The 25519-nt window shown below is 48.2% G+C and overlaps 1 protein-coding gene across 10 annotated transcripts in view; it reads left to right on the plus strand.

Annotated features, from left to right (window-relative positions):
• LOC148040919 (Glycosyl hydrolase family 47 protein) overlaps positions 1-23915 on the plus strand; it is a 74261-nt gene extending 50346 nt beyond the window's left edge. For 7 of the 10 annotated variants that reach the window (XM_087674228.1, XM_087674257.1, XM_087674127.1 and 4 more), the window contains one exon: positions 23465-23915. In XM_087674228.1, the coding sequence (XP_087530354.1) occupies positions 23465-23707 (243 nt within the window). In that variant the 3' untranslated portion in view covers positions 23708-23915. The other 3 variants (XM_087674371.1, XM_087674455.1, XM_087674340.1) reach the window with 3 other exon arrangements.
• Positions 23916-25519: the final 1604 nt, after the last annotated feature.

Consider the following 25519-nt stretch of genomic DNA (forward strand, 5'->3'; position numbering starts at 1 on the left):
TGCTACGATGACGGCTCCCCAGGCTCGAGAGTGGATCGTTGATAGTGGTGCCTCCCGGCACACGACTCCTTCATCAGATGGTGTTGCCCAGTTGCGACCCTCGTGTGGGTAGATTCTCATTGGAGATAGCTCTTCCATGTCTATCGCAGGACAGGATAAGATGCAGCTTATTCCGGATGGACGTGGTGGTACCCATACCTCCGAGGTCTTGCATGTACCGGGTTTAGGGTATCATCTCCTATCAGTTCATAAGATTTGCTCCCTTGGACTTTTGGTGGAGTTTGACAGTAACTTGGTGCGAGTCCTTGATCGTGCGTCAAGGAAGGTTCTATCATCCGGATATGAGGAGAACGGCATCTATAAATTGAAGTCTTCCATCGCCCTCTCTACTCTTCTTCTTACCTCTCAGACACAGTCAGAGTTATGGCATGCTCGGTTTGGTCACCTCAACTATGATTATCTTTGGAGGGCGTCACGTGGACAACTTGTTCGAGGGTTGCCGGATATAGTGGTGAGCCAGCAGCCATGTGTCTCCTGCATTCGTGGAAAGCAGCATAGGGATGCCATTCCCCACACAGCTTCCCGACGGTCTACTTCACCGATGGAGCTTGTATCTACGGATCTATGTGGCCCTATGAGGAACGAGTCCTTGCGTGGGAGCTCGTACTTCATGCTAATCGTAGATGACTACAGCAGGATGACATGGGCCTATTTCTTAGCATTGAAGTCAGAAGCTTTCTCCCACTTCAAGGATTGGCTTCTCTTTGAGGAGAACCGATCAGGCCGGAAATTGAAGACTTTGCGATCCAACAAGGGTGGTGAATTTGTTTCTAATGAGTTTGCTCGTTTTTGTGCAGATAAAGGTATTCACCAGGAGTTTGCTAATACCAACACTCCTCAAGAAAATGGCATTCTTGAACGGAAAAACCGCAGTGTGATCGAGATGGCGCGCACCATGATGGAGCACCGACAGACCCCTCAGGTTCTGTGGGCCGAGGCTGTGGCTACTGTAGTCCACATCCTTAATCGATCCCCCACTTCGGCCGTTGATGGGATGACACCTTTTGAGGCTTACTTTGGGACTAAGCTCGATGTTTCTTACTTTAGGGTCTTTGGGTGTGATGTCTATGTTCACATTCCCAAGGCTCACCGTGATAAATTTGAAGCAGCTTCCCGAAGACAGGTATTTGTTGGCTACAGCTCCCAGTCCCAAGGCTATCGATTGTATGATCCCGTCAAGCGGGATGTGTACACTAGTCGCGATGTGCGGTTTGTGGGGGTTCCGGCCATATCAACGGGTGTGGAGCATCCCGTTCTTGGAGATCCAGGGGAGAGTTGGGCTCCTGCTACAGTTCCACTGGAGCTCGTGCCTTTTGATTATGAATCTGTTTCTGACACAAAGTCTACTGTTCCACCGGTCACCCCTGAGGAGTTACCACCGGTGGATATGCCAGAGTCTTCAGCTGATGGAGAGAGACAAGGGTAGGTTCCCGGCCTCCTCCTCGATGGGCCCGTGACACACTCCGTGATTCAGGGATCGAGGGGGTTCCTGAGGAGTGGGGACCGCAGGATGGTCCGCGGCGGTCACGGAGGCACCAGGCACATTCTACGGAGCTTGTTTGCTCTAACTATTGTTTGATGACCCATGTTATGCAGGATCGAGAGCCCATCTCCGTGAAGGAGGCTTTACCGTCCGCACCATGGAAGAAAGCTATGGAAGTCGAGTTGGAGGCTATTGAGAGGAATGGCACTTGGTCACTTGTGCCCCGCCCCCCGAATAAGAAGGTGATTGGCGTCAAATGGGTCTTCAAGACCAAATACCTTAGCGATGGTTCTTTGGATAAGCACAAGGCTCCCCTTGTTGCTAAAGGTTTTGCACAGCGCCCAGGGATTGATTGTCATGATACTTTTGCCCCCACTGCTCGTATGGCGACCATTAGAGCTGTTCTTGCCTTGGCTGGCCATAGGAGATGGCCTGTTTACCAGTTGGATGTGAAGTCGGCCTTCCTCAATGGTGATTTGAAGGAGGAGATCTATGTTGAGCAGCCTCCTGGCTTTGGATCTTCAGATGGGAAAGTCTACAGGGTTGAAGAAGGCCTTGTATGGCCTCAAGCAGGCTCCGCGTGCATGGAACGAGAAGATTGATTCGTTGCTTCAGTCGTAGTTGGGATATCGGCGTTCTAAGGCCGATCCGCAGCTTTATGTTCACACTTCCGAGGATGGTTGTGTGCTTTTTGTCTTGTATGTTGATGATTTGATTGTCACAGGTGATCATGCACAGCAGGTCCAAGAGACGAAGTTAGCTTTACATCGGATGTTCGAGATGACGGACTTGGGTCTACTCCATTTCTTTTTGGGCCATGAGATTTATCAGTCTCGGAGGGGGATCTTTATCTCTCAGCAGAGATATGTACAGGAGCTCTTGGTTTCTTTTGCGATGGAGGATTGTCGGCGCCTTTCTACTCCTATGGATCTGAACTGGAAGGCCACTTCCCATTCAGCTTCTCCTATGGCGGATGCTTCCCGCTATCGTCAGTTGATTGGATCATTGATTTAGCTCCTCAACACTTGTGTTGATCTTTGTTTTGCTGTTGGGCTCTTGGCAGGGTTTATGAGTAAACCTAAGACGGTGCATTGGCAGGCTGCTCAGAGGATACTTCGGTATTTGAGGGGGACGTCTGATTTAGGGATTCATTATCCCGTAGGGATAGATGGTTCAGATCTTGTACTTGCAGGTTGGAGCGACTCGGATTGGGCCGGTGATGTGGACCACATGCGGTCTACTACAGGTTACTGTTTTACCTTGGGTGCAGGTGTTATCTCATGGAGTATCAAGAAGCAGCCCACGGTAGCCCTTTCGTCTATTGAGGCGGAGTATCGGGCCGCGTCTTCCACCACATGTGAGGCTGTGTGGCTTCAGCGATTGTTGGAGGAGCTTGGCTGCTCCCAGACTCGTCCTACCTTGCTACAATGTGACAATGAGAGTTGCATTGCCCTGGCACGGAACCCTGTTTTTCATGCCCGGACGAAGCACATAGAGATCCAGTAGCACTTCATTAGAGAAGCTTCTGGATGAGACCATCACTGTGGAGTACTGCAAGACGGAGGACAATCTTGCAGATTTGTTTACGAAGGCACTTCCCCAAGCTCTACTTCGGAGACATTCCAGATCCCTCAGGCTTCTGCCCCGCCCAGGCTTTGAGAGAGGGTGTTAGAGATCAGCGCCTGTACAGGACTGCACAGTCCAGCCGGACTGTGTAGTCGGACTGCCACGTGGCAGTCCGACTGCCTGCAGTCCAGTCGGCTGCATTTAATGCAGCCGACCTGCCCTGATTTTCGCCGTGTTTTCTGGCTATAAATAGCCAAGGACTTCAGCAGTCTCCTACACTTCTCTGCTCGCAGATTACAGACTGGTGGCACGCGCAGAGTCCGTCTCTGTTCGCAGATTTTAGACAGGAGACGGTGCAGACTGCAGCGGACTTCAAGGTGAACAGTAGGTTGCATCGTTGAGGTGGAGACACGCAGTCCAGCGCATTGCGCCCGTGTATATATCTGCATATCTTTGTATTCAGCACACTTTATACAGCAGATCTTCATCTTCCACTGTCTCTCTCTCTCTTCTCTCTCTGCGTTCTCTCTCTCTCAGTCCTACGCTTCCGCACCGCTGCACTCTGACAGGGTGGTGCTACACTGTGGGCGCCAAGTCCCTTTTTGGGGCTGTCCACTGTGAAACCCTAAACGCAAATCATAGAACACAAACTATATGTGAAGGGTTTCTCAACACTCTCTCAAGCCCAAAAAAGGGAACAAGAGAAGAGAGAGGTGGAGATGCAATGCTACATGTTGAAGAATACTCATGCAACAGGTGCCACTTGGACAGTGTCCCTGGTGGGGAAATTGTTCACTTGCCCAAGTACCCTAGTATAAAGATGATGAAAACATGCAATGCATAGGAGGAATGTCGGACTTTGTGTGGTGTCGAGAACCATAATGATACGCTCGTACTCGATCTCGGGAGTTGGCTCCATGCTGACCAAGGGACAAAGAAGATCCACCTTGTAATTTGAGAATACCACTTGAAAGGAGACCTTTGAAGATATTCAGGATACTGGATGAGTTGCAGAACCTGAAACTCAATCTCGGGAGAGAAGCCACTAGCTCCGTGACTCCACGCTGGAAGGAATACGAAGGCCTAGCCACCAAGTCGCTGCTAAAGATCCAAGGGCCTCGATCTACATAGATCCTCTAGATCCTGGGTATGAGTAGAGGAAATGATTGCTCAAAGAAGAGCCACTCCTTGAAAGTGAAAGGTGGTGGTGTGTGAAGAACTTCATGGCACATAGGGTCTCTCTCTGAATCGGAAGGAGTAGAAGTATGAGCCCCCTTTGAAGCCAAAGAAAAACTAGAAGCCCCCTCTCAAGGAGAAGTAAGAAAATCCCCCTCTGAATCCTAGTCTGAGAGAGAAAGGGAATCCAACCACTCATGGCTCACGGATTGTGAAGCATCTCATGACGAAGGAAGTGCTGCCGGTCATGCCGAAGAAGGTATTTGGGGCTCAGAAGAAGAAGCTTAGTGCACGTTGGTTGCGGCTTATTGCCTTGAGCATAATACTCCGATAGCCGATGCAGAACGATCTTTGTGGCCCAAAAAGGAGAGGTGGTACAAGGAGTGTTTGGTGGAGGACGCAGATACTTCGAAGGGGTGGGGAGCAAATGTCGATATCGATAGTCATCGGTGGAATGACTGTTCTTGCCGCAGTAGGGACACCCAGTAGACCGGTCATCTGTTGGGGAAGAAGCCATGGGTACTAGTGTGCCTTGCACAATGTGTGCCAAAAGGGGTATGAGGGTAGTGGAAGGGTTTGAAATGAGTTGCCTGCTGGCAGAATATCACCGCCAGCAGTCTGACTGAGCTGCTAGCAGCAGAGGGAGGAGCCACCAGTAGCAGGGAGGAGCTGCCAGCAGTCTAACTGAGCCGCTAGTAGTCAGGGAACAGCCGCCAGCAAACTGGCTAAGCCATCAACAGTCTAGCTGAGCCGCCAGCAGCAAGGAGGAGCCGCTAGCAGTCTGGCTGAGCTGCCAGCAGCAGAAAACAGCCATAGCAGCAAGGAGGATCCGGTAGCAGCAGAAAACAACCGCCAGCAGTCTGGCTGAGCCACCAGCAGCAGAGATTAGGTGCTGAAATACCGCCGGGTGCAGCAGAAGAGCTGCCAGCAGGAAATGCAGCAAAGGGGAAGTGGAGGCGGCAGCAGCAGCCTTGAACGTAGGCTTGAAAACAGCAAACACAGGAGGGAGCAGCCGTTAGTTAGAGTGTTGATGCAGCGGAAGAAGGAGAGAAGTGGATGCCGAACCTGCCACCGGTCTTTGCCTTCACTAGAGCGGAGGATCTTTGCGACTATTTGAGCAGATCTAGCTTTGATACCATGTCAAAAGAGACGACATACTAGCGAGACAGTAGGGTTTGCGGAGTGGAATACAGAGTGAACTCAGCAAACATTGAGAAGTGAAGAGAAGAGAAGAGAGAAGAAACTCTAATGAATGGAATGATGAAGATTTGAATCATGGAGTGAATGTGATACAAGGGAACAAGGGTGCTGCAGCACAAGGAAGATGATGAAGGCAGCCACGAACCACGAACCGCAATGTCCTCCTGAAGGGGTGTGAGGGTAGTGGAGAGGCTGGAGAGGAGGTGACAGACTGAATGAATCAACCATAAAGAATGAGTGACAGAGGAAGTCTATAAATAGGCAAGAGACTGTCTAGGGTGGTTCGCGGAGGGAGGGCATCAGCTATCTAGGGTGGTGCCACACACTGTGGGCGTCCAGTCCCTTTTTGGGGCTGTCTACTGTGAAACCCTAAAGGCAAAACATGAAACCCTAAACGCAAAACACAAAACGCAAACTGCATGTGAAGGGTTTCTCAACATTCTACCCTTCTTGGCATTCTACAAGTTTCGGCACTTGTCTTCAACATTGGCCTTCCCTCCCCTATTGTATCTTCCGCTATGCATTGCATGATTTCATTATCTTTATACTAGGGCACTTGGGCAAGTGAACAATTTACCCACGAGGAACATTGTCCAAGTGGAAACTGATGCATGAGCATTCTTTAGCATGTAGGATACTATGCATCCCATTGTGCAGAGCATCCTTGGATGGATCCTAAGTTGTTTCTGTTGGAGGATTACACCACTCTCCGTTCCATGATACTTCATCACATTTCCCTCTTCATCGACATCCTCAAGTGGTTGGGTAAGCCTGCACTTTTTTGTGATGTGTCGGATGTACCATCCCTACTCCTATCTTGTTGGTCACTGTTACTTAATTGGCGGCCACCCCTAAGATTATATTTCCACCCATAAAAAAAGAAAGAAAAAATTCAAGGTGGTTCCATCCGCCTTTGTAGGGCTTGAAAGGCCATTGGGTGGGCAGCTGACATGCATCCTTAGTCCGATGCCCTGTCCTTGTTGGGATGACTACTTGGACTTCCTTGGTAAGATAACCATTGCCTCTGTAGTCTTGGCAGGCCATTGGGAAATTGACATACACCCTTTGTCCGATGGCCTGGCTGCTTTGGGGTGGGACGCCTTGGAGTAAACATTGTCAACCTTTCCATTTAGGCTCAGTTTTTGGCTTGAGAGGGGATGTTGAGCTAAAATATGCTTTATAACTGATTAGCATTTTTTAAACAACCCCAACACATGCTTAATTAATAAAAAATGCAAGTTTTTTGTGCTGTTCGAGAGAGTTTCAAGGGTCTCCCAAAACCCTAATTTTTGGGGAACCCTTCAATATCTATAAATAGACAGGTTGCCCACCATTCAGCCTCATTCTTTCAATGCAGATTTCAGCCATCAGCCTTCACCCATGTGGCGGTCTACCCTTCATGACTACTGTTACTTCTCCCATCAGCCCTTGTAGTGTGTGGCACCTTCTTCTAGAGCTATCGCCCAACCACTGTCTTCTAGCTCCCTTCCTCCTACTGCGTTTGGTCTCATCAGCCATCGTTAGTGATCAAATTGCCTCCTCCAATTTGTGTTTAGCCCTCAACATCTAGGTGACAGTTGGCAGTTCTCATCCACGGCATTAGGTGACCTTCTGTACCCTGCATTTGGTCCTCTTGCGTGTAGGCGACGGTTGGTTGTGCTCTTCCTCCTCAGGTGGCCCTTCTATTGCTGTGTTTACAGCCTTCTGCTGCTGCCCTCATCATCAGGTATCATCCTATGCAGTTGCCTCAAATCCCTGACACTGGTGATTAGTGTTTAGTGTTTCCCGCACTTTGCACTCCAACTGGTAGTCACAACACTTGGAATCCATCTCTAGTGGACGTCACTCTCCGACGCTGCATTGCTCTACCCTTGGGTATTTTGTACACTATTACATTCATTTGCAACATTCATTCACTTCAAAGTTTCTTCTCTCTGTGTTAGAGTTTTGAGTTTTTGCATTTTAGGGTTTGAGTTTTGCTTGTCTCTATCTGAGTTTTTGTGTTTCAGTCTTGGTCATACATGCTGTGTTTCCTTAGTGCAAACCCTAGCATATCTTCATAGGTGGGCCCCTTGAATGTGGTGCGAGTTGTTATGGACAATGCATCAAATTGTCGGTGCATGGGTCGTTTGCTTAAGGATGGGTTCCCTATGATTGTGTGGACCTCATATGCAAGTCATTGTTTAAACTTGCTCATGGAGGACATTGGGAAGCTCAAGTGGGTGAATCTACAAAGCCACATTAGTTGTCACCTTCTTCACGGTAAAGGTAAAGGTGCTTGCAATGTGTCGCGAGCATAGCACACTCGAGTTAAAGAAGCCTTCTTGCTTTGCTTGTATGTGGTTATTACTTGAGCATCTTTATGAGGTGCGGTCTTTGCCTTGCGCCAAACAATGGTGTCCACTCTATGAAATGAGTGGGTTGAGCATGAGACAAAGGAGGCCAAAGCCATATAGCACTTGTGCCTCAATGAGTAGTTTGGGTAGAAAGTCCATATGATTGTCATTGTTGTGGCTTCCTTTTATAGGGTGTCACGTATGAGTGATTGTAAGGGGTCTGCCATGGGCCTTCTCATTCACTTCTTTAGAGTGGCATTGGTGAATGGTGATCACAGAGACATAGCCTGTATATGTTCTAGAGATAGTAGAGAGGAGATGGGCATGGATGCATAAGCCCATCCATGGTTTTGTAACATTGGCACATCCGGTCTCAAGTCGCTGACGGTCATGGATGATAGAGAGCTCTGTTCAGACCAGCTTGTTTATTTGACTCATGTGGTCCCTGTGGATGACCACAATGCAGTGCTGGAGGAGCTAGAATGTCGTGTGGATCAGAGAGGGCATGTGGCTTTTGCTTATTCCACTTATTGGAGGAGAAAATCACTTGTGAAGCCTCTATCTTGGTAGCAAAACTTTGGATACGTGTTGGAGACCCTTCAGTCTTTAGCCATGAGAGTCCTTACTCAAGATTGCACTTCGAGTGCATGTGAGAGAAATTAGAGTACCTATTCTCTCATTCACATGAAGATTTGCAATTGGCTTGGCACATGACAGTTAGAGCAGCTAGCCTATTGCCGCACTAACTTAAGCATGATGAGGGCTATGACGAGCATGGGTAGTCCAAAGTAGATAAAAACTTAACCATAAAATTAGAAAATTTTAAAGTTTATACTTACAATTTAGACTTAAGCATTTAGAATCTTATATGCATTGTGTAGGTGAATGTTGATGCATTCAAGTTGACAAGTGGTACTCTTTCGAGTATACATTAGTGTTGGGATAAAGGCCCGGTTTAAACCCCCCCGTGTATAGTACACGTACACTGTACATGTGAATGCACCCTTTACGCGCCCTAAGTATAAATGCATTTTATTCTTTGTGTCGGTACACTCTTATTGAATCATACTTTTACTCTACTCACTCTCTCTCTAGCCGTCACACTCTCTCTTGCTCACTCCTGCTCGACTTCCATCTCTCTCAGCTGTGCTCTTCTCATAACAATTGGTATAAGAGCCAGATTGTGTGTGCTTTCCGAGACCACTGACTAATAGGCAACAGTCAGCTCGAGAATAGGTAGACGTACAGCTGCTGAGCGAGTGACTGCCAGTCGAGTAGGTTGCGTGGTGACAGGCAACAGAGTAGGTCGATGAGCAGGAAAAGGCAGTAGTCGGGTGTGAGGCAGTCAGAGGCGACAAGGCAAGCGCAGGCGTAACAGTCATGCGACGTTCGACAGGCGTTGGTGAGATTCAACAAGGCAGCAACGCGACATAGGCACATGCGGGGGGGGGACGAGGGAGAAATCGATGGGTCCATCGGGTAGACGCAGCGATCGCATGACGGGCGACGCCAGTGGGCAAGCGACGTGACGTGACAGGGTAGGGTCAACGAATCCCTCCCCCGGGGTTAGTTCCTTTTTTTTTTCAAATCAAAATTTTTCTTTAATCTCTTAATTACCAATTGTCTTGGCGGGGGCTCATGCGTTGGAGGCACAAATTTCAAATTTATGCAAATTCAAGCTTGGAAATTTGGGGCTTTTCTCGGATTTGATCTTGTCTATGCTTGGTAGTGACATTTAGGTCAGAATTTGCAATGCAAGGCACAGAAATAGAAGCAAGAGCAAAGGAAAGGAAAAGAGTGACATTACTTGCTATCACTGTGGTCAAAAGGGCCACAAGAAACCTGATTGCAGGTATTACAAGAAGGAACAAGAGAGAAAGAAGAATGCAGGAGATAAAAAGAAGAAGAAAGAAAAGACAGATGCATCGGAGACAACCAAATGCAAAGAAAAAATAGCCTCTAGTGTGGTCATAAAAGAGCTTTCAGATACAGAGGTTGCTGTATTATGTGCAGTTGATTATGATGCCCTTGTATGTAACATGCAGGATATGCAGATTACCAAGGCTGATGTGATTGATGTAGTTTTGTCAATTGATGATAGTGTCACTCAGACTTGGATTGTAGACTCTGGTGCCTCTTTCCATGTAACTCTTTGCTTGGAGTGTTTTTCTATGTTCAATGCAGGCAGTTATGGGAAGGTGTATCGTGGAAATAACCATGCCTGGAACATTGATGGGATTGGCACAGTATACTTGTTTTTAAACAATGGTCAAGAGCTTGTGCTGAAAGATGTCAGATATGTGCCTGGCATTAAAAAGAGTTTACTATCTATTGGTCAGCTTGACTTGCATGGCTACACCACAGTGTTTGGTGGTGGTTTGTGGAAAGTGAAAAAGGGTTCCATGCTGATTGCAAAAGGAACCAAGAAGGGCACTTTGTATTGTTTGCACTGTAAAGCCTTGAATGGCAAGTTTCTTGTAGTTGCTGAAATTTGCAGCCACTTGGAGTTATGGCATAAGAGATTAGGCCATATGAGCCAAAAAGGACTTGATGTCCTTACCTCTTTGAAGAGAGTTGATGGAAAAGGCTTGATTTTTGTTACGAGTGGTAGTTTGAAAAGCAAAAAAAAAATTCCTTTTACTCTGGTGTCTCTTGTAAGTCCAATGTCTTGGACTCACTGCATTCTGATATATGTAGTATGTCCGTGAAATGGTTGGGTGGTGCTGCATATTTATCTCCTTTATTGATGACTGTTCCAAGAAGATTTGGGTGTACTTACTGAAAAAGAAAAGTGAAGTGTTTGCTGTTTTTAAAACTTTTCATGCATTTGTGACCGCTTAGATATGTAGAAAGTTGAAATGCTTGAGAACTGATAATGGGGGTAAGTTCACATCGACTGAATTCAAGTCCTTTTGTGACTTACATGGTATTAAGAGGGAGCTTACAGCCCCTTATAGCCCTTTCTCAAATGGGATGGGTGAAAGATATAATAAAGTCCGTGAAAGAAAGCGGTGCATGCTGTCCACTGCTAATCTCCCTCATGAATTTTGGGAAGAGGCACTCAAAACCACTGTTCACATTTGCAACTACTCTATAAACAGGTCCTTAAATAATAGCATCCCTGAGAAGGTTTGGTCTGGCAAATCGGCCTCATATGACCATTTACACATATTTGGCTATGATGCTTTTGTGCATGCTAGGGATGAGCTGAGGAACAAACTTGACCCAAAATCCACCAAAGGTATTTTCATGGGCTATGGTGATGAGGGTGAATTTGGCTACAGAGTGTGGTTACCTCAGTCCAAGAAAATTATTTGCAGCCGTAATGTTGTGTTTAATGAGGCAAAATTGTTAAAAGGTACTTTAGCCTCTAATGAAGATACGAAAAAATTGAAATTTCAGAGTTTGCAGCCACCTATTACTTCAAAAAATGAGCCTCATGGTGCTGTACCACAGGCTGAAACTGATAATCAGCTGGTTATTTTTGAGCCAGATGATGATGGACAACAAATAGAAGCACAAGGAGGTCATGAACAGCAAGATAGGCTTGCTGATTATGAAAATGCAGGTGCTAGAAATGAAAATGAAGGTGTTGCACATCATGAACAACATGCTGAAAATAACTTACAGCAGCCAATAAATGCTGAAAATAATATACCTCTAGATGTGGACCCAATTCGCAAAAATGTTGATCATTGGGTATGCAGGTCTACATGCGTAAGAAGGCAACCACATAGGTTTGACCCCTCCTTGCATTATGTGATGCTTATAGATGAGGGTGAGCCTCTTACATACAAAGAGGCCAAGTCATGTGAGTTCAGTAGTAAGTGGGAGCTTGCTATGCAGGAAGAGATTAAATCTCTATATGCAAATGATACTTGGGATCTTGTGTCATTGCCCAAGGGAAGGAAGCCACTTCCACAAAAGATTAGAGAGAGCTCTCCTACTTGTCATGTCGCGCGAGCTAACCCACCCGCCCCGTCTGATTGTCGTGCCCCGCCGGAACAGCGCCATCGCCAGCGTCACCTCCCCTCGCCATCGACAGGACCATCACCACTCCCCTCATCATCGCGTGCGCCCCACCCCCCTACCTTTGCTAGGGGCCCCATCACCAGCTCCTTGTGCCACCGCCTATGCCCTCCCCCACCCCCCCCCCCCCCCCCCTTCCCTATCTTTTCCTCCCCTCCAACCCCCCGCCCCCCACGTGCTGTCCTGCCGGGAGGCCTGGCCCTTTGGCCCTTTGTCAGACTGCCACACCACTGCCATCGAAAACAGAAATCTCCCCCTTCGCCATCGACACCCCCCCACCCCCCCCCCCCCCCCCCCCCCAAGTTGCTCCCTCCCTGTGTAGCAACTCCACATCCAGTAGCACCGCAACGTGATAGGTAGGTTCTTCCAAAAGGGACGCGCAACGGAAATCTATGGTCAAACGCCGGCGCACTTAGCGAGTGCCCCCCAGTCAAACACCTTGCGCGTAGTCCTCTTTGAGGAGTAGCTCTTAGCCGTCCGAGCTAAAGAGCTGGAGCTAATGGAAACAACGATTTATGGTCAGGTAGTAGGACATTCCCAAGCCAGGGCCCAGCTTCAGGACTGGGTTCACTCCACGCTGCGCATCGGCACAGTGCAGATCATGGAGGCGGTCCTATTGGGCCAAGGGATCTTCATAATCCGGCTCAGCTCGGCAGATGCAGCTCGCGAGCTACTCGCCAGTTCACCATATGCGTCCACGAAGGGGATCATATACATGGTCCCTTGGTATAGTGGCTTTACTGTGGAGGCGTTTGCACTCCACAACATGTTTCTTCGGCACCTGGTCAACCTTCTTTTCCCCGGCCTGGCAATTGAGTATTGCCAGTTGGTGGAAGACTTTGGACGGCTCTTCGGCACTATCCTCCCTGTGCCTTTCGCGGATGCAGTGACAACAGCAGGAGTCCCAAAGGTACGGGTGGCAGTGAAAGAGGTCAAGAATATCCCACAATTCCTAGAGACTAAGACAGGCGGGCACTTCTTTAGATAGCAGGTCATTGTGACTTGGCAACCAGGGCAGTGCCTGCACTGCCACGACTTTGGGCATCAGGCAACAGTTTGTACACGTTTCGGAGCCAAGGCGGCTCCGCCCACAGGTCCGTAGGTGGACGCTGACGGTTTCACACGGGTCCAGAGACAATAGAGAGGGAGATGGCAAGAGGGGACGCAGCCAGCTCCTCAAACCTAGCCTCGTCAGCAGGGTGTTGGCGTGCAAGCGACCCCCTCTCGGCAGAGCACTCCACAACCCCCCCTGTCCGCCCCACTCGACAAGACCGCAACCCCCCACATTCTCCACCCGCGCCACAGACTGCCTCGCCTAAGTTCCCACAGGCCCCTCAACCACCCCCCTCCACCCCACCCCCCCCACCCCCCCCCCCCCCCCCCCTCCCCCTCCCCACTGACCTTGGCCCACAGCCCCTCCTTGCCAGGGCCACCCCTCCCCCCCCCCCCTCCCACATCCGCCATGTATCTCCAGCCATCCCTCGATCCTCTTCCCCCCCATCACCCCACCTACCAAGTACTCCCCCTAATCCGCACCCAGGTGAGCCCCCCCTAGACCCACCCCCCCTCCTCCCACAAGAGGTGATGAGCCACATGCACCTACCTCCTCTGCGCACCAGCAGTCTTCCCCCTCCCACACAGCCACCAGCTTCTCCGCCCCTGCCACCCGCCACACCTTCCCGAGACAGGCAGAGTTGTTGCCACGAGTTCTTCCGCAGTGGCCCATGGTCCTACCTGCGAGTTGCGGAGTGCGGAGAGTTCCCAGTACCTCTAGAGGTGAAGGGATCTTCGTGGTTCGTAAGTCAAGGAGGGGAAAGGTCCACCTACTAGCACCATCGGATGGACCAAACTACGCCTTTTTTCTTTGGTCATCTTACTTAGAGGAGTGGACGACTACACAGATTGAGGAGTTGAAGAGTCAGGTGGCGGATCACATCTCCCAGTGGATGGGAGATGAAGGATTAGCACTGTTTGCACAACAGTGGCCAGGTTGCATGATGGACATTAACTGGTGGGCTAGCGCCGAGGTCCCACACTTGAGCATTATCTTTCGAGCCCCTCCATAGTGGAGAGCTCCGAGGGACGTGATCGAGTGGCCCCCGACACAGGCAGCCCGCTTTCACCAGTGTACAAAGCCGCGATTTTCAGCATGGCTGATAGATGTATTGATAGTACCACCTGGAGTATCTATCACCCCTATGGTCCGGCCGAGGGCCACCATGGGGGATTGGAGTTTACCATCCAGACCGGCGGCAAAGCGTACTTGCATGCCTCACAGTCTCTCCTCCTCATGTGCAGCATCCACACCAAACAGATGCTTGTTCGGTCAGTCACAAGTTTCCCCATGAGCTTACATCTTGCATCCTAGAATGTGAACAATCTCCACTACAAAGGGGCACGTGGCTCTAGGAAGTTGATTGTTTGGCAGGAGTTGCATCCTGCCCTTGTCGGACGGATCGATATCTTGCTTCTGCAGGAACACAAGCTCACCCTCGCCCAGGCTCAGCGGGTTGGGAAGGTACTTTCGGGCAGCTCGCACACTTACTGGGAGCACGCCATAGGTGCCCACAGCAGGAGTGGAGGCGTATGCACCTCTATTGGCCTGAGTCTCACCACTTGTGTATGAGACCACGGGACGATAGTGGTAGGAAGGGTTCTATGGATCAGACTGGATATTGGGGACTCCTGTATTGGAGTCCTCAATGTCTATGCCCCTACGGAGGTTAGGGCATGCAGCAGGTTCTGGGTGGAGATTGCAGCTGTACTCCCAGAGGTCGACTCCTGGATTGTTGGAGGAGACTTCAACAACTTGGAGGCTTTGGAGGACCAGCAGGGCAGAGGAAGAAACTACCAGGGTATGGCTGGGGAGGAGCAGGAGGCATGGGAGGTCTTTTTGCTTGCAATCGGAGCACGTTATGCCTGGAAAGACCCTGCCTTCCATAGGAGGGAGAGGTCGTTGGACTTCTCTTGGGGATACAGGCGGCTAGGTGGAGCCCTGTTGGAGCGGTTGGACAGGTTTTATGTGGGAGAGTAGGGAGGCTCTCGTGGAGGCCAGATTGAGCAGTTGGCAGGCACCACGTTATCCAATCATTGCCCGATTATCCTAACACTTGACCCCCCAACGTCCGCCCTAGATACACGATCCTGTCGGATCCCTGACTCGATCTATAGGAGGGAGAAGGTGTCGAGACAGATAGAGCAGATTTGGACCAGAGAGTGGGACAGGAGGGACCAGATAGCAGAGGAGGTTGCAAAGGTCCTAGCCAAGTCAAGCAGAATCTGCCAAGAGGCAGCCAGACAAGCCAGGCAGCAGTGTTGGAAGGAGGAGAGAGCACTCCGGCGGGGCCTTGCAACCACGCAGAGATTATTGCAGGAGGCACCAGGGGATCCCACCCTCCACGCACAGGAGGTGCGCACGTGTGTAGCCATTGTTGGCCTAGAGGACAAGCGCTCGGAGTTCTCCTTCCACACCTCAACAGCCTTTTGGGCATAGAAGGGGGACACGATGTGCAGGAAATTCTTCCAGGTGTGCCAGCCCCGCACCGCGGGAGAGCAAATACGCAGCTTGCGGGATCAATATGGGAGGACCCGTTCTAACCCAGATGAGGTGATGGAGATTGCCACCGACTACTACACGCGTCTTTTCCAGTAGGAGAGAGCTTCAACTAGAGGATAGAGATACAGACAGCAGTTATGGGATCACATCCCGTCCCTCATCACAGAGGAGATGGGACACTCCCTCCTAGCCCCCTTCATAGAGAAGGAACTAGAGGAGGCTTTCCATACACAGGATGGGCAGAAATGCTCGGGGGAGGATGGCCTCTCTAAGGCCTTCTTCACTACCTATTGGGAAGTGGTGAAGGATCCCCTACTGAGGGCTTTCCATGAGATCTTCACCTCAGGACAGATGCCAGGGAGTCTCTTGGCAGGCCTTATCAGTCTTCTCCCCAAAGGGGGAGACCGGTTGGAGCTATCCCAGTGGAGACCGATCACCTTACTGCCAGTGGCCTATAAGGCACTAGCAAAAATGATCGGTGGGCGACTACACCTCATGCTTCCAGATATCATTCATGACACACAGATAGGCTTTGTCTAGGATAGGAGCATCCTAGACAATGTATTTATCTTCTTTGAGGCGATAGAGTGGGCTCAGCACAGTGGGCAGAAACTGGCAGTGCTACTCTTGGATTTCAAGAAAGCTTATGACAGGGTGGACTGGGATTTCCTAGAGGGCACCATGGTGAAATTGGGATTCCCCGACGCTTGGATTCGTGGGGTCTCCGGCCTGTACAAATCGGCCACCAGCAGGATTCTCATAGGCGGAAGGCAAGGAGAGGAGTTTCGGCTGGAGAGATCGGCTCGACAGGGTTGCCCCCTGGCCCCATACCTGTTCCTTCTCTTCACAGAGGCGATGTCTTAGTTCCTCAGGTCATGTATGAGCAGATTACGTGGCCTCCGACTTCCAGTGAGAGAGGAGATTGAGTGTTAGACTTAGAGTACGCAGATGATACTGGTCTCTATATAGAGGACGATGAGTTGATGCTGGAAAGAGTGAGGCTGGCTCTTGACATTTTCTGCTTTGCAACGGGAGCGAAAATCAACTGGCAAAAGTCGGTTGGTTTCCTCACAGACCCAGACTCTAGCACGGAGTGGCCTTCTACCTGGGATTTAGATGGGTGAGCAGAGGGCAGACCGTCTGATACCTAGGGTTCCAGGTGGGACTCAACATCACTCCTGCTCAGCAGTTTCTTCCTGTCCTTGATTCTATTCTGAGGAAACTGACCTACTGGAGCACGGTTCGCCTCTCACTAGCCGGTCGAGCCCTGGTGGTAAACCAGGTCCTCCTAGCGATGGCTTGGTACATCGCCTCGCGTTGGTACTTCTCCTCATCGTGTGTAGGGCAGCTTCGCCGCCTAGGGCGGAATTTCCTTTGGCCTGGGTCTGATGGCTCCAGGGACTCTAGGGCCAAGGTGGCGTGGGCAACCATCATACGACATCGATCAGAGGGAGGGCTTGGGATCATAGACCCAGAGTATTAGAGTATGGCTCTCTTGGGCAAGCTAGTTGTTCGTGGTCTTACACCAAGCGGGCAGACCTGGAAGGTCTTACTGCAGGAGGGCCTTTAGGATTGTAAACCGAGGCTTGGCGGTGAGTGGAGGCCGTCCTTGAGATGGATCTTTACGTTAGCCGAGATCAGCCCCTCCAGATCACCTTTCCTTCGCAGCCTACTCCGCGTGTGGCAGGGCCTCCGTAAGGGCCTAATCCAGAGCCCCCCAGGTTGCCAGGAGGAAATAGACCGTCAGCCAGTGATCTGGAACCTCCAGGTCAAAGATCAGGAAGGGGCACTGATAGGTGAGCGCCCCCACATCCAGTGGGCTGGGTGGGAGGCTAGCCCGGCTCGTTCCATCAGGACATGGCAGGAGGTGTACAGGATGGCGGACGAGGAGGTGCTGTAGCGAGTATCAGGTTGCCCGAGAGGAGTGGAGTTGAGGAGGAGAGATAGACGCAGCAATATCTCCGGAGTGGCTTGCCCCCCCAATACGAGAGCCGATAGAGCCCGGGGAGGTATGGGCAGCTAGGTTCTCACCAACAGGCATCCCCCTTTAGGTGACAGGTAGAGTGGGTGGCGCCCCGCAAGGGACCTTCTTCGCCGTTCAGGAGGGGGGACGTTTGGCCCTTGACAGAGGGCATCAGGATGAGGAGATTGCAACCCTTTTGTGGAGGAGGATTCGGGTGGTGGGTCTTTAGGGGAAGACTTGGCGACTGGACCCCTATGTTTACTGGAAGGAGCTCAAGGAGTGGCGCCTTCGGATTTGGGAGGGCAGACCATTTGATGAGCTGGAGTGGGATTTAGGAGAGTGGCTATGGTCGGCCTCTGCGGTCGCCAAAAAGCTACCCAGGTTCCTAGAGTACAATTCCAGGATTGGTAGACATGTACTGATGCAGGAGGATATGGATTGGGCGCCGTCATGCAGCAGGCTTGGGCGGAGCACAGCATTATGGAGCCCTTCCGACAGACCTTTTGGCGCCGCCTATGGGATAGCTGGAGACCAAGGAGAGTGTCGTATTTTTTATGGCTGGTGGCACATGGAGGCTTAGCGGTGGGAAGCTGGCTTGCCCAGATGCAGGAGGGAGGTTGTAAGCGTTGCACACAGCAGCCTTTGGAAACCCCAAAGCACTGCCTTTGATCTTGTGAGGAGGCACAGCTCGTGTGGAGAGGAGCATGCCGTATCCTTCGACGTATAGCGCCCAGCCTTGGGTGTATCTCATGGGGAGCTTTTTGTTGGCAAGCAGTCAGCTAGGGCCGTCAGCTTTTGTATGAGGCCGAGATGCAGGACACGATATTCATGATCGAGGCAGAGTCATGCGCAGTGGTCGGCCTAGAGGCTCTACCCATCCGCCAGGTATTGGAGCCCACAGTAGACCGCTCGGAGGTATGGGAGATCATAGGGAGTCTTACCGGATGGCGTATTTGGAAGGCGCGATGTCAGGTGGCCTTCGGCGGAGAGAGACTTTCAGCACATGTGACCTTAGCAGAGCTCTAGATCTCCATCATCCATTCCCTCCGCGGCCGATGGGATCAGGTGCAAGGCGATTCTAGGGCTCGTCAGGAGCTTCGTGGTCACTTAATGCGTACCTGGGGCGGCCAGGGTCTGTTCTTTGTGATGCAGGCAAACAGCCCCATTTGGCGATATATCCCCCCCACCCGGCTTCTTTCCCCCATCCCCCCTAGACCGCCTTGAGAGGCTTGTATACATGATGTACTGGTCACTTTGCTTCAGCTCCAGCTAGTCTGTTGAGCATGAGCACTTTGTTGTAATCAGCTTTTTGAGTAATATAATCAGCCACATTTTACTTGCAAAAAAAGGAAGCCACTTCCAAACAAATGGGTGTACAAAGTAAAGACAGTTGATGGGAAACCGAAGTACAAGGCAAGATTAGTTGCCAAAGGGTATGCACAAAAGGAAATGATTGACTTCCAAGAGGTCTTTTCACCTGTTGTGAAGATGACCACTCTACGTGTGCTTTTTTCTCTCACTGTTGTTTTAGATTTAGAGCTGTATCAAATGGATGTAAAAATAGATTTCTTGCATGGTGACGTTGATGAGGAAATCTACATGAAACAGCCCAAGGGCTTTGTAGTTCCTGGAAAAGAGCAAATGGTGTGTAAACTAAAATGCAGCCTGTATAGGCTGAAGCAAGCACCACGGCAGTGGTACAAAAAGTTTGACACCTTTATGCTATCTCATGAGTTTACACGCAGCCATGCAGATTGTTGCTTGTACATGAAAAAGGATATAGATGGCAGCCCCATCATACTTGTTTTGTATGTGGATAATATGTTACTAGCTAGGAAAAGGAAGACTAGCTTGGATGCTCTAAAAAATCAGCTGAAATCAGCCTTCTCCATGAAAGATTTAGGGAATGTAGAGCATATTTTGGGCATGAGGATTCGTAGAGATAGCAGAAATTGTTGTTTTTATCTGAAGAAAAGTACATTGGAAAGGTATTGGACAGATTTAATATGGCTGAAGCTAAGCCTTTTGGGGTACCCTTACCTCCTTATCTCAAGCTTAGCAAAGCCAACAGCCTGGAAGATGACGTGGAAGCAAATGCTATGAAGGGAGTTCCTTATGCATCCGCTTGTGGCTCTCTTATGTGTGCTATGGTTGCTACTCGTCCAGACATTGCTCATGCAGTGGGAGTTGTTAGCAGGTTTATGTCATCTTCTTGGTTTTCCATCACTATTGTAATTATTTCGGGGTACTAGGGGTCTACCTTGCGTTGGCAATCCTCTTGGCCTAAGAGGTTGATTAAGTGGTCCAATCGCATAAGTCATATTATTACGATCCATGTAATTGTAATTTGTTTGCATTGAACAAGCTTGTTATTGCTCTTGACCTATCTTATGTCAACAATTTGTATCTAGATGCCCTGTCTTAAGGCAAAAAGTGCAGAACGGTGGATGGTCAAGGCATTAACCTTGAAGGCATCAGACACTATCAAAAATGCATTTCTAAATGGAGATTTGATTGAGGAAGTGTATACTGAACAACTTAAGGGTTATGTATACCTTGATTATCTAAATCGTGTGTAGGTTGAAAAAGGCACTTTATACATTAAAATAAGCACCGAGAGTATAAAATGCTTGGATCAGCTCATATATATAGTAACTTGGATTTTAGATGGAAAATGCAAATCATAGTCTGTTCACTAAGCAGACAGAGATTTGTTATGTATTCTTGGTTATTTTCTGCAGGGTTATTGTGATGCAGACATGGCAAGTGACTTAGACACTCGTAGGTTCACCAGCGGGTATGGCTTTATAGTTGTTGGGGGGGCTGTTTCTTGGTGTTCCAGGTTGTAGAACATTATTGCACTGAGTACCATTGAAGCTGAATACATATCAGCTATTGAAGCTTCTAAGGAAGCTATATGGTTGAGCAGACTTGCAGAGAATCTTGGCATGTCTATGGGTACTACAGTTTTGGGATGTGATAGCCAGAGTGTTGTGTATCTGGCTAAGAATGCCATGTATCATTCACGCACAAAGCATATAGATGTGCGATATCATCAGACAGATTTTGGAAGATGGTCAACTCACATTGACCACGATTAAAACACAAGACAACCTTGTAGATGTTCTCACTAAAAGTCTAAGCAAAGCTCAGCACGAGCATTGCATATGACTAGTGGGAGTTGGTTAGCTAGAGGTTCACATCGGACCTTTAAGTGAGAGGTTGTTGGGATAAAGGCCCGGTTTAAACCCCTCGTGTATAGTACACGCACATTGTACATGTGAATGCACCCTTTTCATGCCCTAAGTATAAATACATTTTATTCTTTGTGTACCAACACATTGTTGGTATACTCTTATTGAATCGTACTTTCACTCTGCTTTGTCTCCAGCCATCACACTCTCTCGCTCACTCCTGCTCGACTTCCATCTCTCTCAACTATGCTCTTCTCACAACAATTAGGAGGTGAGGAGGAGGCGATGATCTTTGCAGAGCTCTATAGAGAGTTTGTAGCAGTAGATACTCGTGACACTCGCAGTCGGTGTGCTCGTGGGGCAAGGAGTTTGAGTAGGTGGTAGCAAGGGCATAGTCATTCGGCGCCCTCCGACATCAAGGAGGAGTGGTTCAAGTGGCTTGTAGACATATGTAAGGCGGGGCTCTAGTAGCTCCCATCCCATGTCTCATGATGATATCCCCCCCTTGCCTATACAAGTAGCACCTACGGACCCATCATTTGATGATGATGGTAACCTCATTAGTGAGGATGAGTATGAGCGTGTGTCAACATCCGATGCCGAGGAGTCATCTTCTGACTCTCTTGATAAGCACTTAGATGGTTCTGATGATCATGATGATAGTGATGCCTCATCATAGGTTCATAGGTCTCTCTCTTTCTTGTATCTACTATCATTGTATCTACGTGCCACTATGATCCATCATCCATGTATGTACTAGACTCTAGTTGTATTGCATGTTGCACACAGCGCATACGACCGCGAGGGCCACCCTCATGTATTCCGCTTATTTTGTAATGAAATGACTTCTTTCATTTTAAACATGTGTTCTATCATTTAATGATTTATGATTTTTTTTAAAAATCAAGTTAATTTTTTCCGTACTAATATCGTACTGTACCTTATAAAATCATAAAGTACCGTACCGTATCGTACCTTTCCTACTTGACAACTATGCTCTGAAGCTGTAGCTTAATAATTGCAGTTCATCCTTCAAGTGTATCCGCATGTCATCTAATTAAGCCTCCTTAGCCTGAGTATCCTCTTGTCCAAGCTGAGCAAAAGCTGGGCAATGCAACTATGAGACAGCGCCACAAAAACAGCACCTGGTTTGACCACCAGTGTGCTTTTGACCAAAGTGAGATGGGAGCACCAAAAGATTATATCCATCTTGATAAAATCCAGGACAGTAATAGACATTGTGCTTCATTAATTTCTTCAAAGCTCAAGTACTGAACAGCTAGACCTCTGCCAACCTATCTGAAATACCAAGTGAGTGGTTCAATTATCTGGCCATAGTAACATGGAATGGGGAACGGGATCGGAGACGGGGACAGCTAAAAGCAAGGAACGGGGATGGGGGGTGGGACGCGGGAGGGAACGGCATACATAAATAGCATTTGAATATGTATGCATGTGATGTGGTGGATGGATGTGTGGGCATAGTAATAGGGGATGCCCATTTTGTAGCTTCCCGTCCCAGTCCCATCCCCATGTTAGAGCCCCCTCTCATGGTAACAAGGGATGGCAATTTATTATTCTTGTCCCAATGGGCCTGTCCCTATTCCCATCCCTATCCCCAAAACCGGTCCCATGTTACTGTGTGTGTGGACGAATGTATACTACCAAAGAACATACAAAAAAACCACCCCCTAAAAGACACCCAGTCCACCAAAAAAAAAAAGGGGGACGGGGGGACGGCTGTTGGGGACGGGACAAGGGACGTCCCTGTCCAATTTTGGCATCCCCATTCGGCCCATCCGTTCGGGACAGTGTTCCCGCGTTCCGGGGCCTCGGGACGGCCCCTGTTACTATGCATCTGGCTCTCAGATGAGTGAGAAAATCTATTTATTTTTGCCAGCTGATCCCCAACCCTTGCAACTCTGCATTCTGCAGAATGCCCTAAAGTTAGGACCTCAAGGTAAGGCTGGGTTCCTAAAGCCTATGTATGTATGCCATTGTCTGGAAATGGTCCTAGCACTTCGTGTGGTGAGCTGTGCACACATCATTCTGATAGCAACAAGATTTGTATCCTTCTTTAGCTGTTCCTCTGCTCTATAATATGTGGATGTTGTTAATAAACGGAGCAAGATTGGCAGAGTCTACCAGCAATTGCATGATATGGTATTCATTTACAGGCAGCTGTTGTTTAGTATCACCAAATTCTATGCAGTCTATTAACATTTCTCAGTGCTATATCTATAAAGCACCAACAATATTTGTTGTATCATTCGTCTTAAATTTTCTTGAGTTTGTTCCTAGAAACTCTCTTTGCATTGGCATTCTTTAATGCTCAGGCAACCTTGCTACTTGTTAGTCTTTATTTGTAGAGTTTACGGATAAGAATTACAATGATGGTTCCTGCACACCTGAAACGTTTCCTTTCTAGGACTTCAGAAACATGTGGCCCATGGAGTAGTGTGACTGATTCTAAGAAGAATGTGAGTTAACCATATAATTAAGGGGCTATTTTGTGACATATGCAGTTGTGCTGCAGAGGAGTTGGCTTCTAGGAGGTCAAATTTGTCAAATCAAAAAGCTATATGACTAGTACAAACCAGTCCCCCATATTGTAGAAAATTTATGTTTTGTTGATAGAGCATTCAGGATTAGGAGCACAGTAGAGCCCAACTAATCAGCTGCATACACATTTAAGTTTCTCACTATAAAGATGTTCACACAGAAAACCCAGTGGGGGACTGTACAGAAATTGCTTCTCAGTGTGCAGATCAGAATTAGTCTTTGAAATTGCTTCACAATTAGATGTTAAAAGGTATGCCATGGGATCTAGATATGGCATGTTTTTCATCTTCTTGGTAGTTCATTTGTGGCAATTCGACTTGTCTATCTTCTGATGTACAGGATGAGCTTGGAAAAAGGAATGTTAGTTGGCACAGTGCAATGGAATCACAAGTTTGTCCAAACTTCCAGAGAACATATTCAGACAATGTGGCACAGCAAGTGGAAAGTGCTTGCCATGTTTTGGATAAATCTCCAGATCACAGATGTAAATCCAATGAGAATTGTGGTGTAGATGCAGCAACTTGCAGAAAGAGAACTTGCAGCAAAGCTGGATATTGTGGATTATGGGAGAATGTAATTTAAGCCTTGTTGTATATAAGTTTCTTGGTGAGAGTTAATCATTTTTCTTTATCTGTACATAGTTCTGTCAAACTGGAGCATACCATGAGCCACCCACAAAATCAAGGTAGCATGATGGCATACTATCTTACTATGTATCTGCATTGCTTCAGATCGTGATAGAATGGCATGCATTTTTTCTTATAAATGTGAACACATGGTGTGATTTCTATTAGTGGGGTAAAAGGATATATACAGTGCCCATTGGCTAAACCCTCGCAGAGCTCTTACAAGCAACTTTTCAGGTCCAATCAGTCCCTTTTAGCAACCTAAACGAAGCTTTTAATCTCAGCCAAGCATTTCCTATGAGCATTATCGATGTCATCAGCACAAAAAGAGGAGCTCCATGAACCCTTTTATAACTAATTGCCTAAACTTTTTTAATCACAACTGCTCTGATAATGGCCCACATTCCAGGTGGCATCAGCCAGCCCAGTTACCAAAAAGCATTTGTTTGTAACAAACCAAAGCATGAAAGCTAGCCTGGAACATTGTCTTCTTAAAATTTCTCCACAGGGTCTTGACATGAGGACAGCTCCAAAATAGGTATGGACATCCTTGGTCTTCTTGCCACAAGACATACACATTGGGTTGCACCTACTAAACCTTTGTATCTTGATTTTAGTGAGCAACTTGTAAAACTGAAGTTTACTGAACCCTCCATAACATCAAATTTAATTGGCCTAATAGAGAGACTCTCCAGACTCTTGAGCTTATGTGCTTCCATGCATTGACAGAGTCATTTGGAAACATTTTACCCCAAGAGTCTTGAGCATATGTGCTTCCATCCATTGACAGAGTCATTCGGAAACATTTTACCCCAAGATTCTTGTAGTTTGAGGAATGCCTTGTTATCCAGTGTCTTAAAACACCCGTTAACCTGTTTCAATTTGTGCCCCAAAGAAGACCAGATCAGCAAGGGCGCACAACATGAGACAGGCCAATTTTCCCCCTTTTCAAAATCTTCTGGATCCATTTAACTTCTTTAGCCTTAAGGTTAAACTCTCTGCAGATCTGTATCCAAGGCTTCCACTCGAGAGTTTTGCACCCCAATGCAGAACCCCTTTGGTAGCAATTTGTGAGGCTTGCATAGGGGCTTCAGCAGCAGGAAGGATATTCTCGTTGTATGCTCAATGCTGGCAAAATTGATTAGTGCAGAGAAGTGTGTCCCCTGCTGTAACTTCCCCAATCAGCTTGAGGAATAACTTCATGCCAAGAAGAAACAATTGTATGTATCATATCCGATTGGTGTATGGTGAAGCGAAGTTTAGTGCTCATGAGCACATCAGGCCACTGTAAATCAATGCTAAGCATCGTCCCAACCTTAGCATGCACTTGAAGAATTGGACAATACGAGTCCAAGGTTGATCAACCTCCATCCTTACCCAAAGGATTCTTCAGTCCGAAGACCCTGTCATCCCTGCAAGCAATGATTTGATCCTAGTTCACTGCAACCTATTGCTTCTTGTTATCATGACTACACAAATACATGAAAGGAAAGATGAAGCCCACGAAGACACTATATGAAGCCAACACATTTGTAGTGCTGCAATATGGCCAGCCAGCAGGCCACAACATCTTCTTAGCCAGCACTACAGTTTTAGCTTTAACTTAAGAGTATAAGCACTCCAACCTCTGGGCTAAAGGAATGCCCACCCTTAATGGGCAACCAAGATAGTGCACCATTGTCCCAAGCTTAATTATTTTAATCCTTTGCTTAGCAACCAGTCAGGTGGGTCTTCCCATGATAAAAACATCACCTCCATTTATGAGCAC

The sequence above is a fragment of the Lygodium microphyllum genome, chromosome 1 (genome assembly GCF_053477565.2).
Source record: "Lygodium microphyllum isolate KBCC chromosome 1, Lygodium_microphyllum_v1.1.10, whole genome shotgun sequence".
Lineage (NCBI taxonomy): Eukaryota > Viridiplantae > Streptophyta > Polypodiopsida > Schizaeales > Lygodiaceae > Lygodium > Lygodium microphyllum.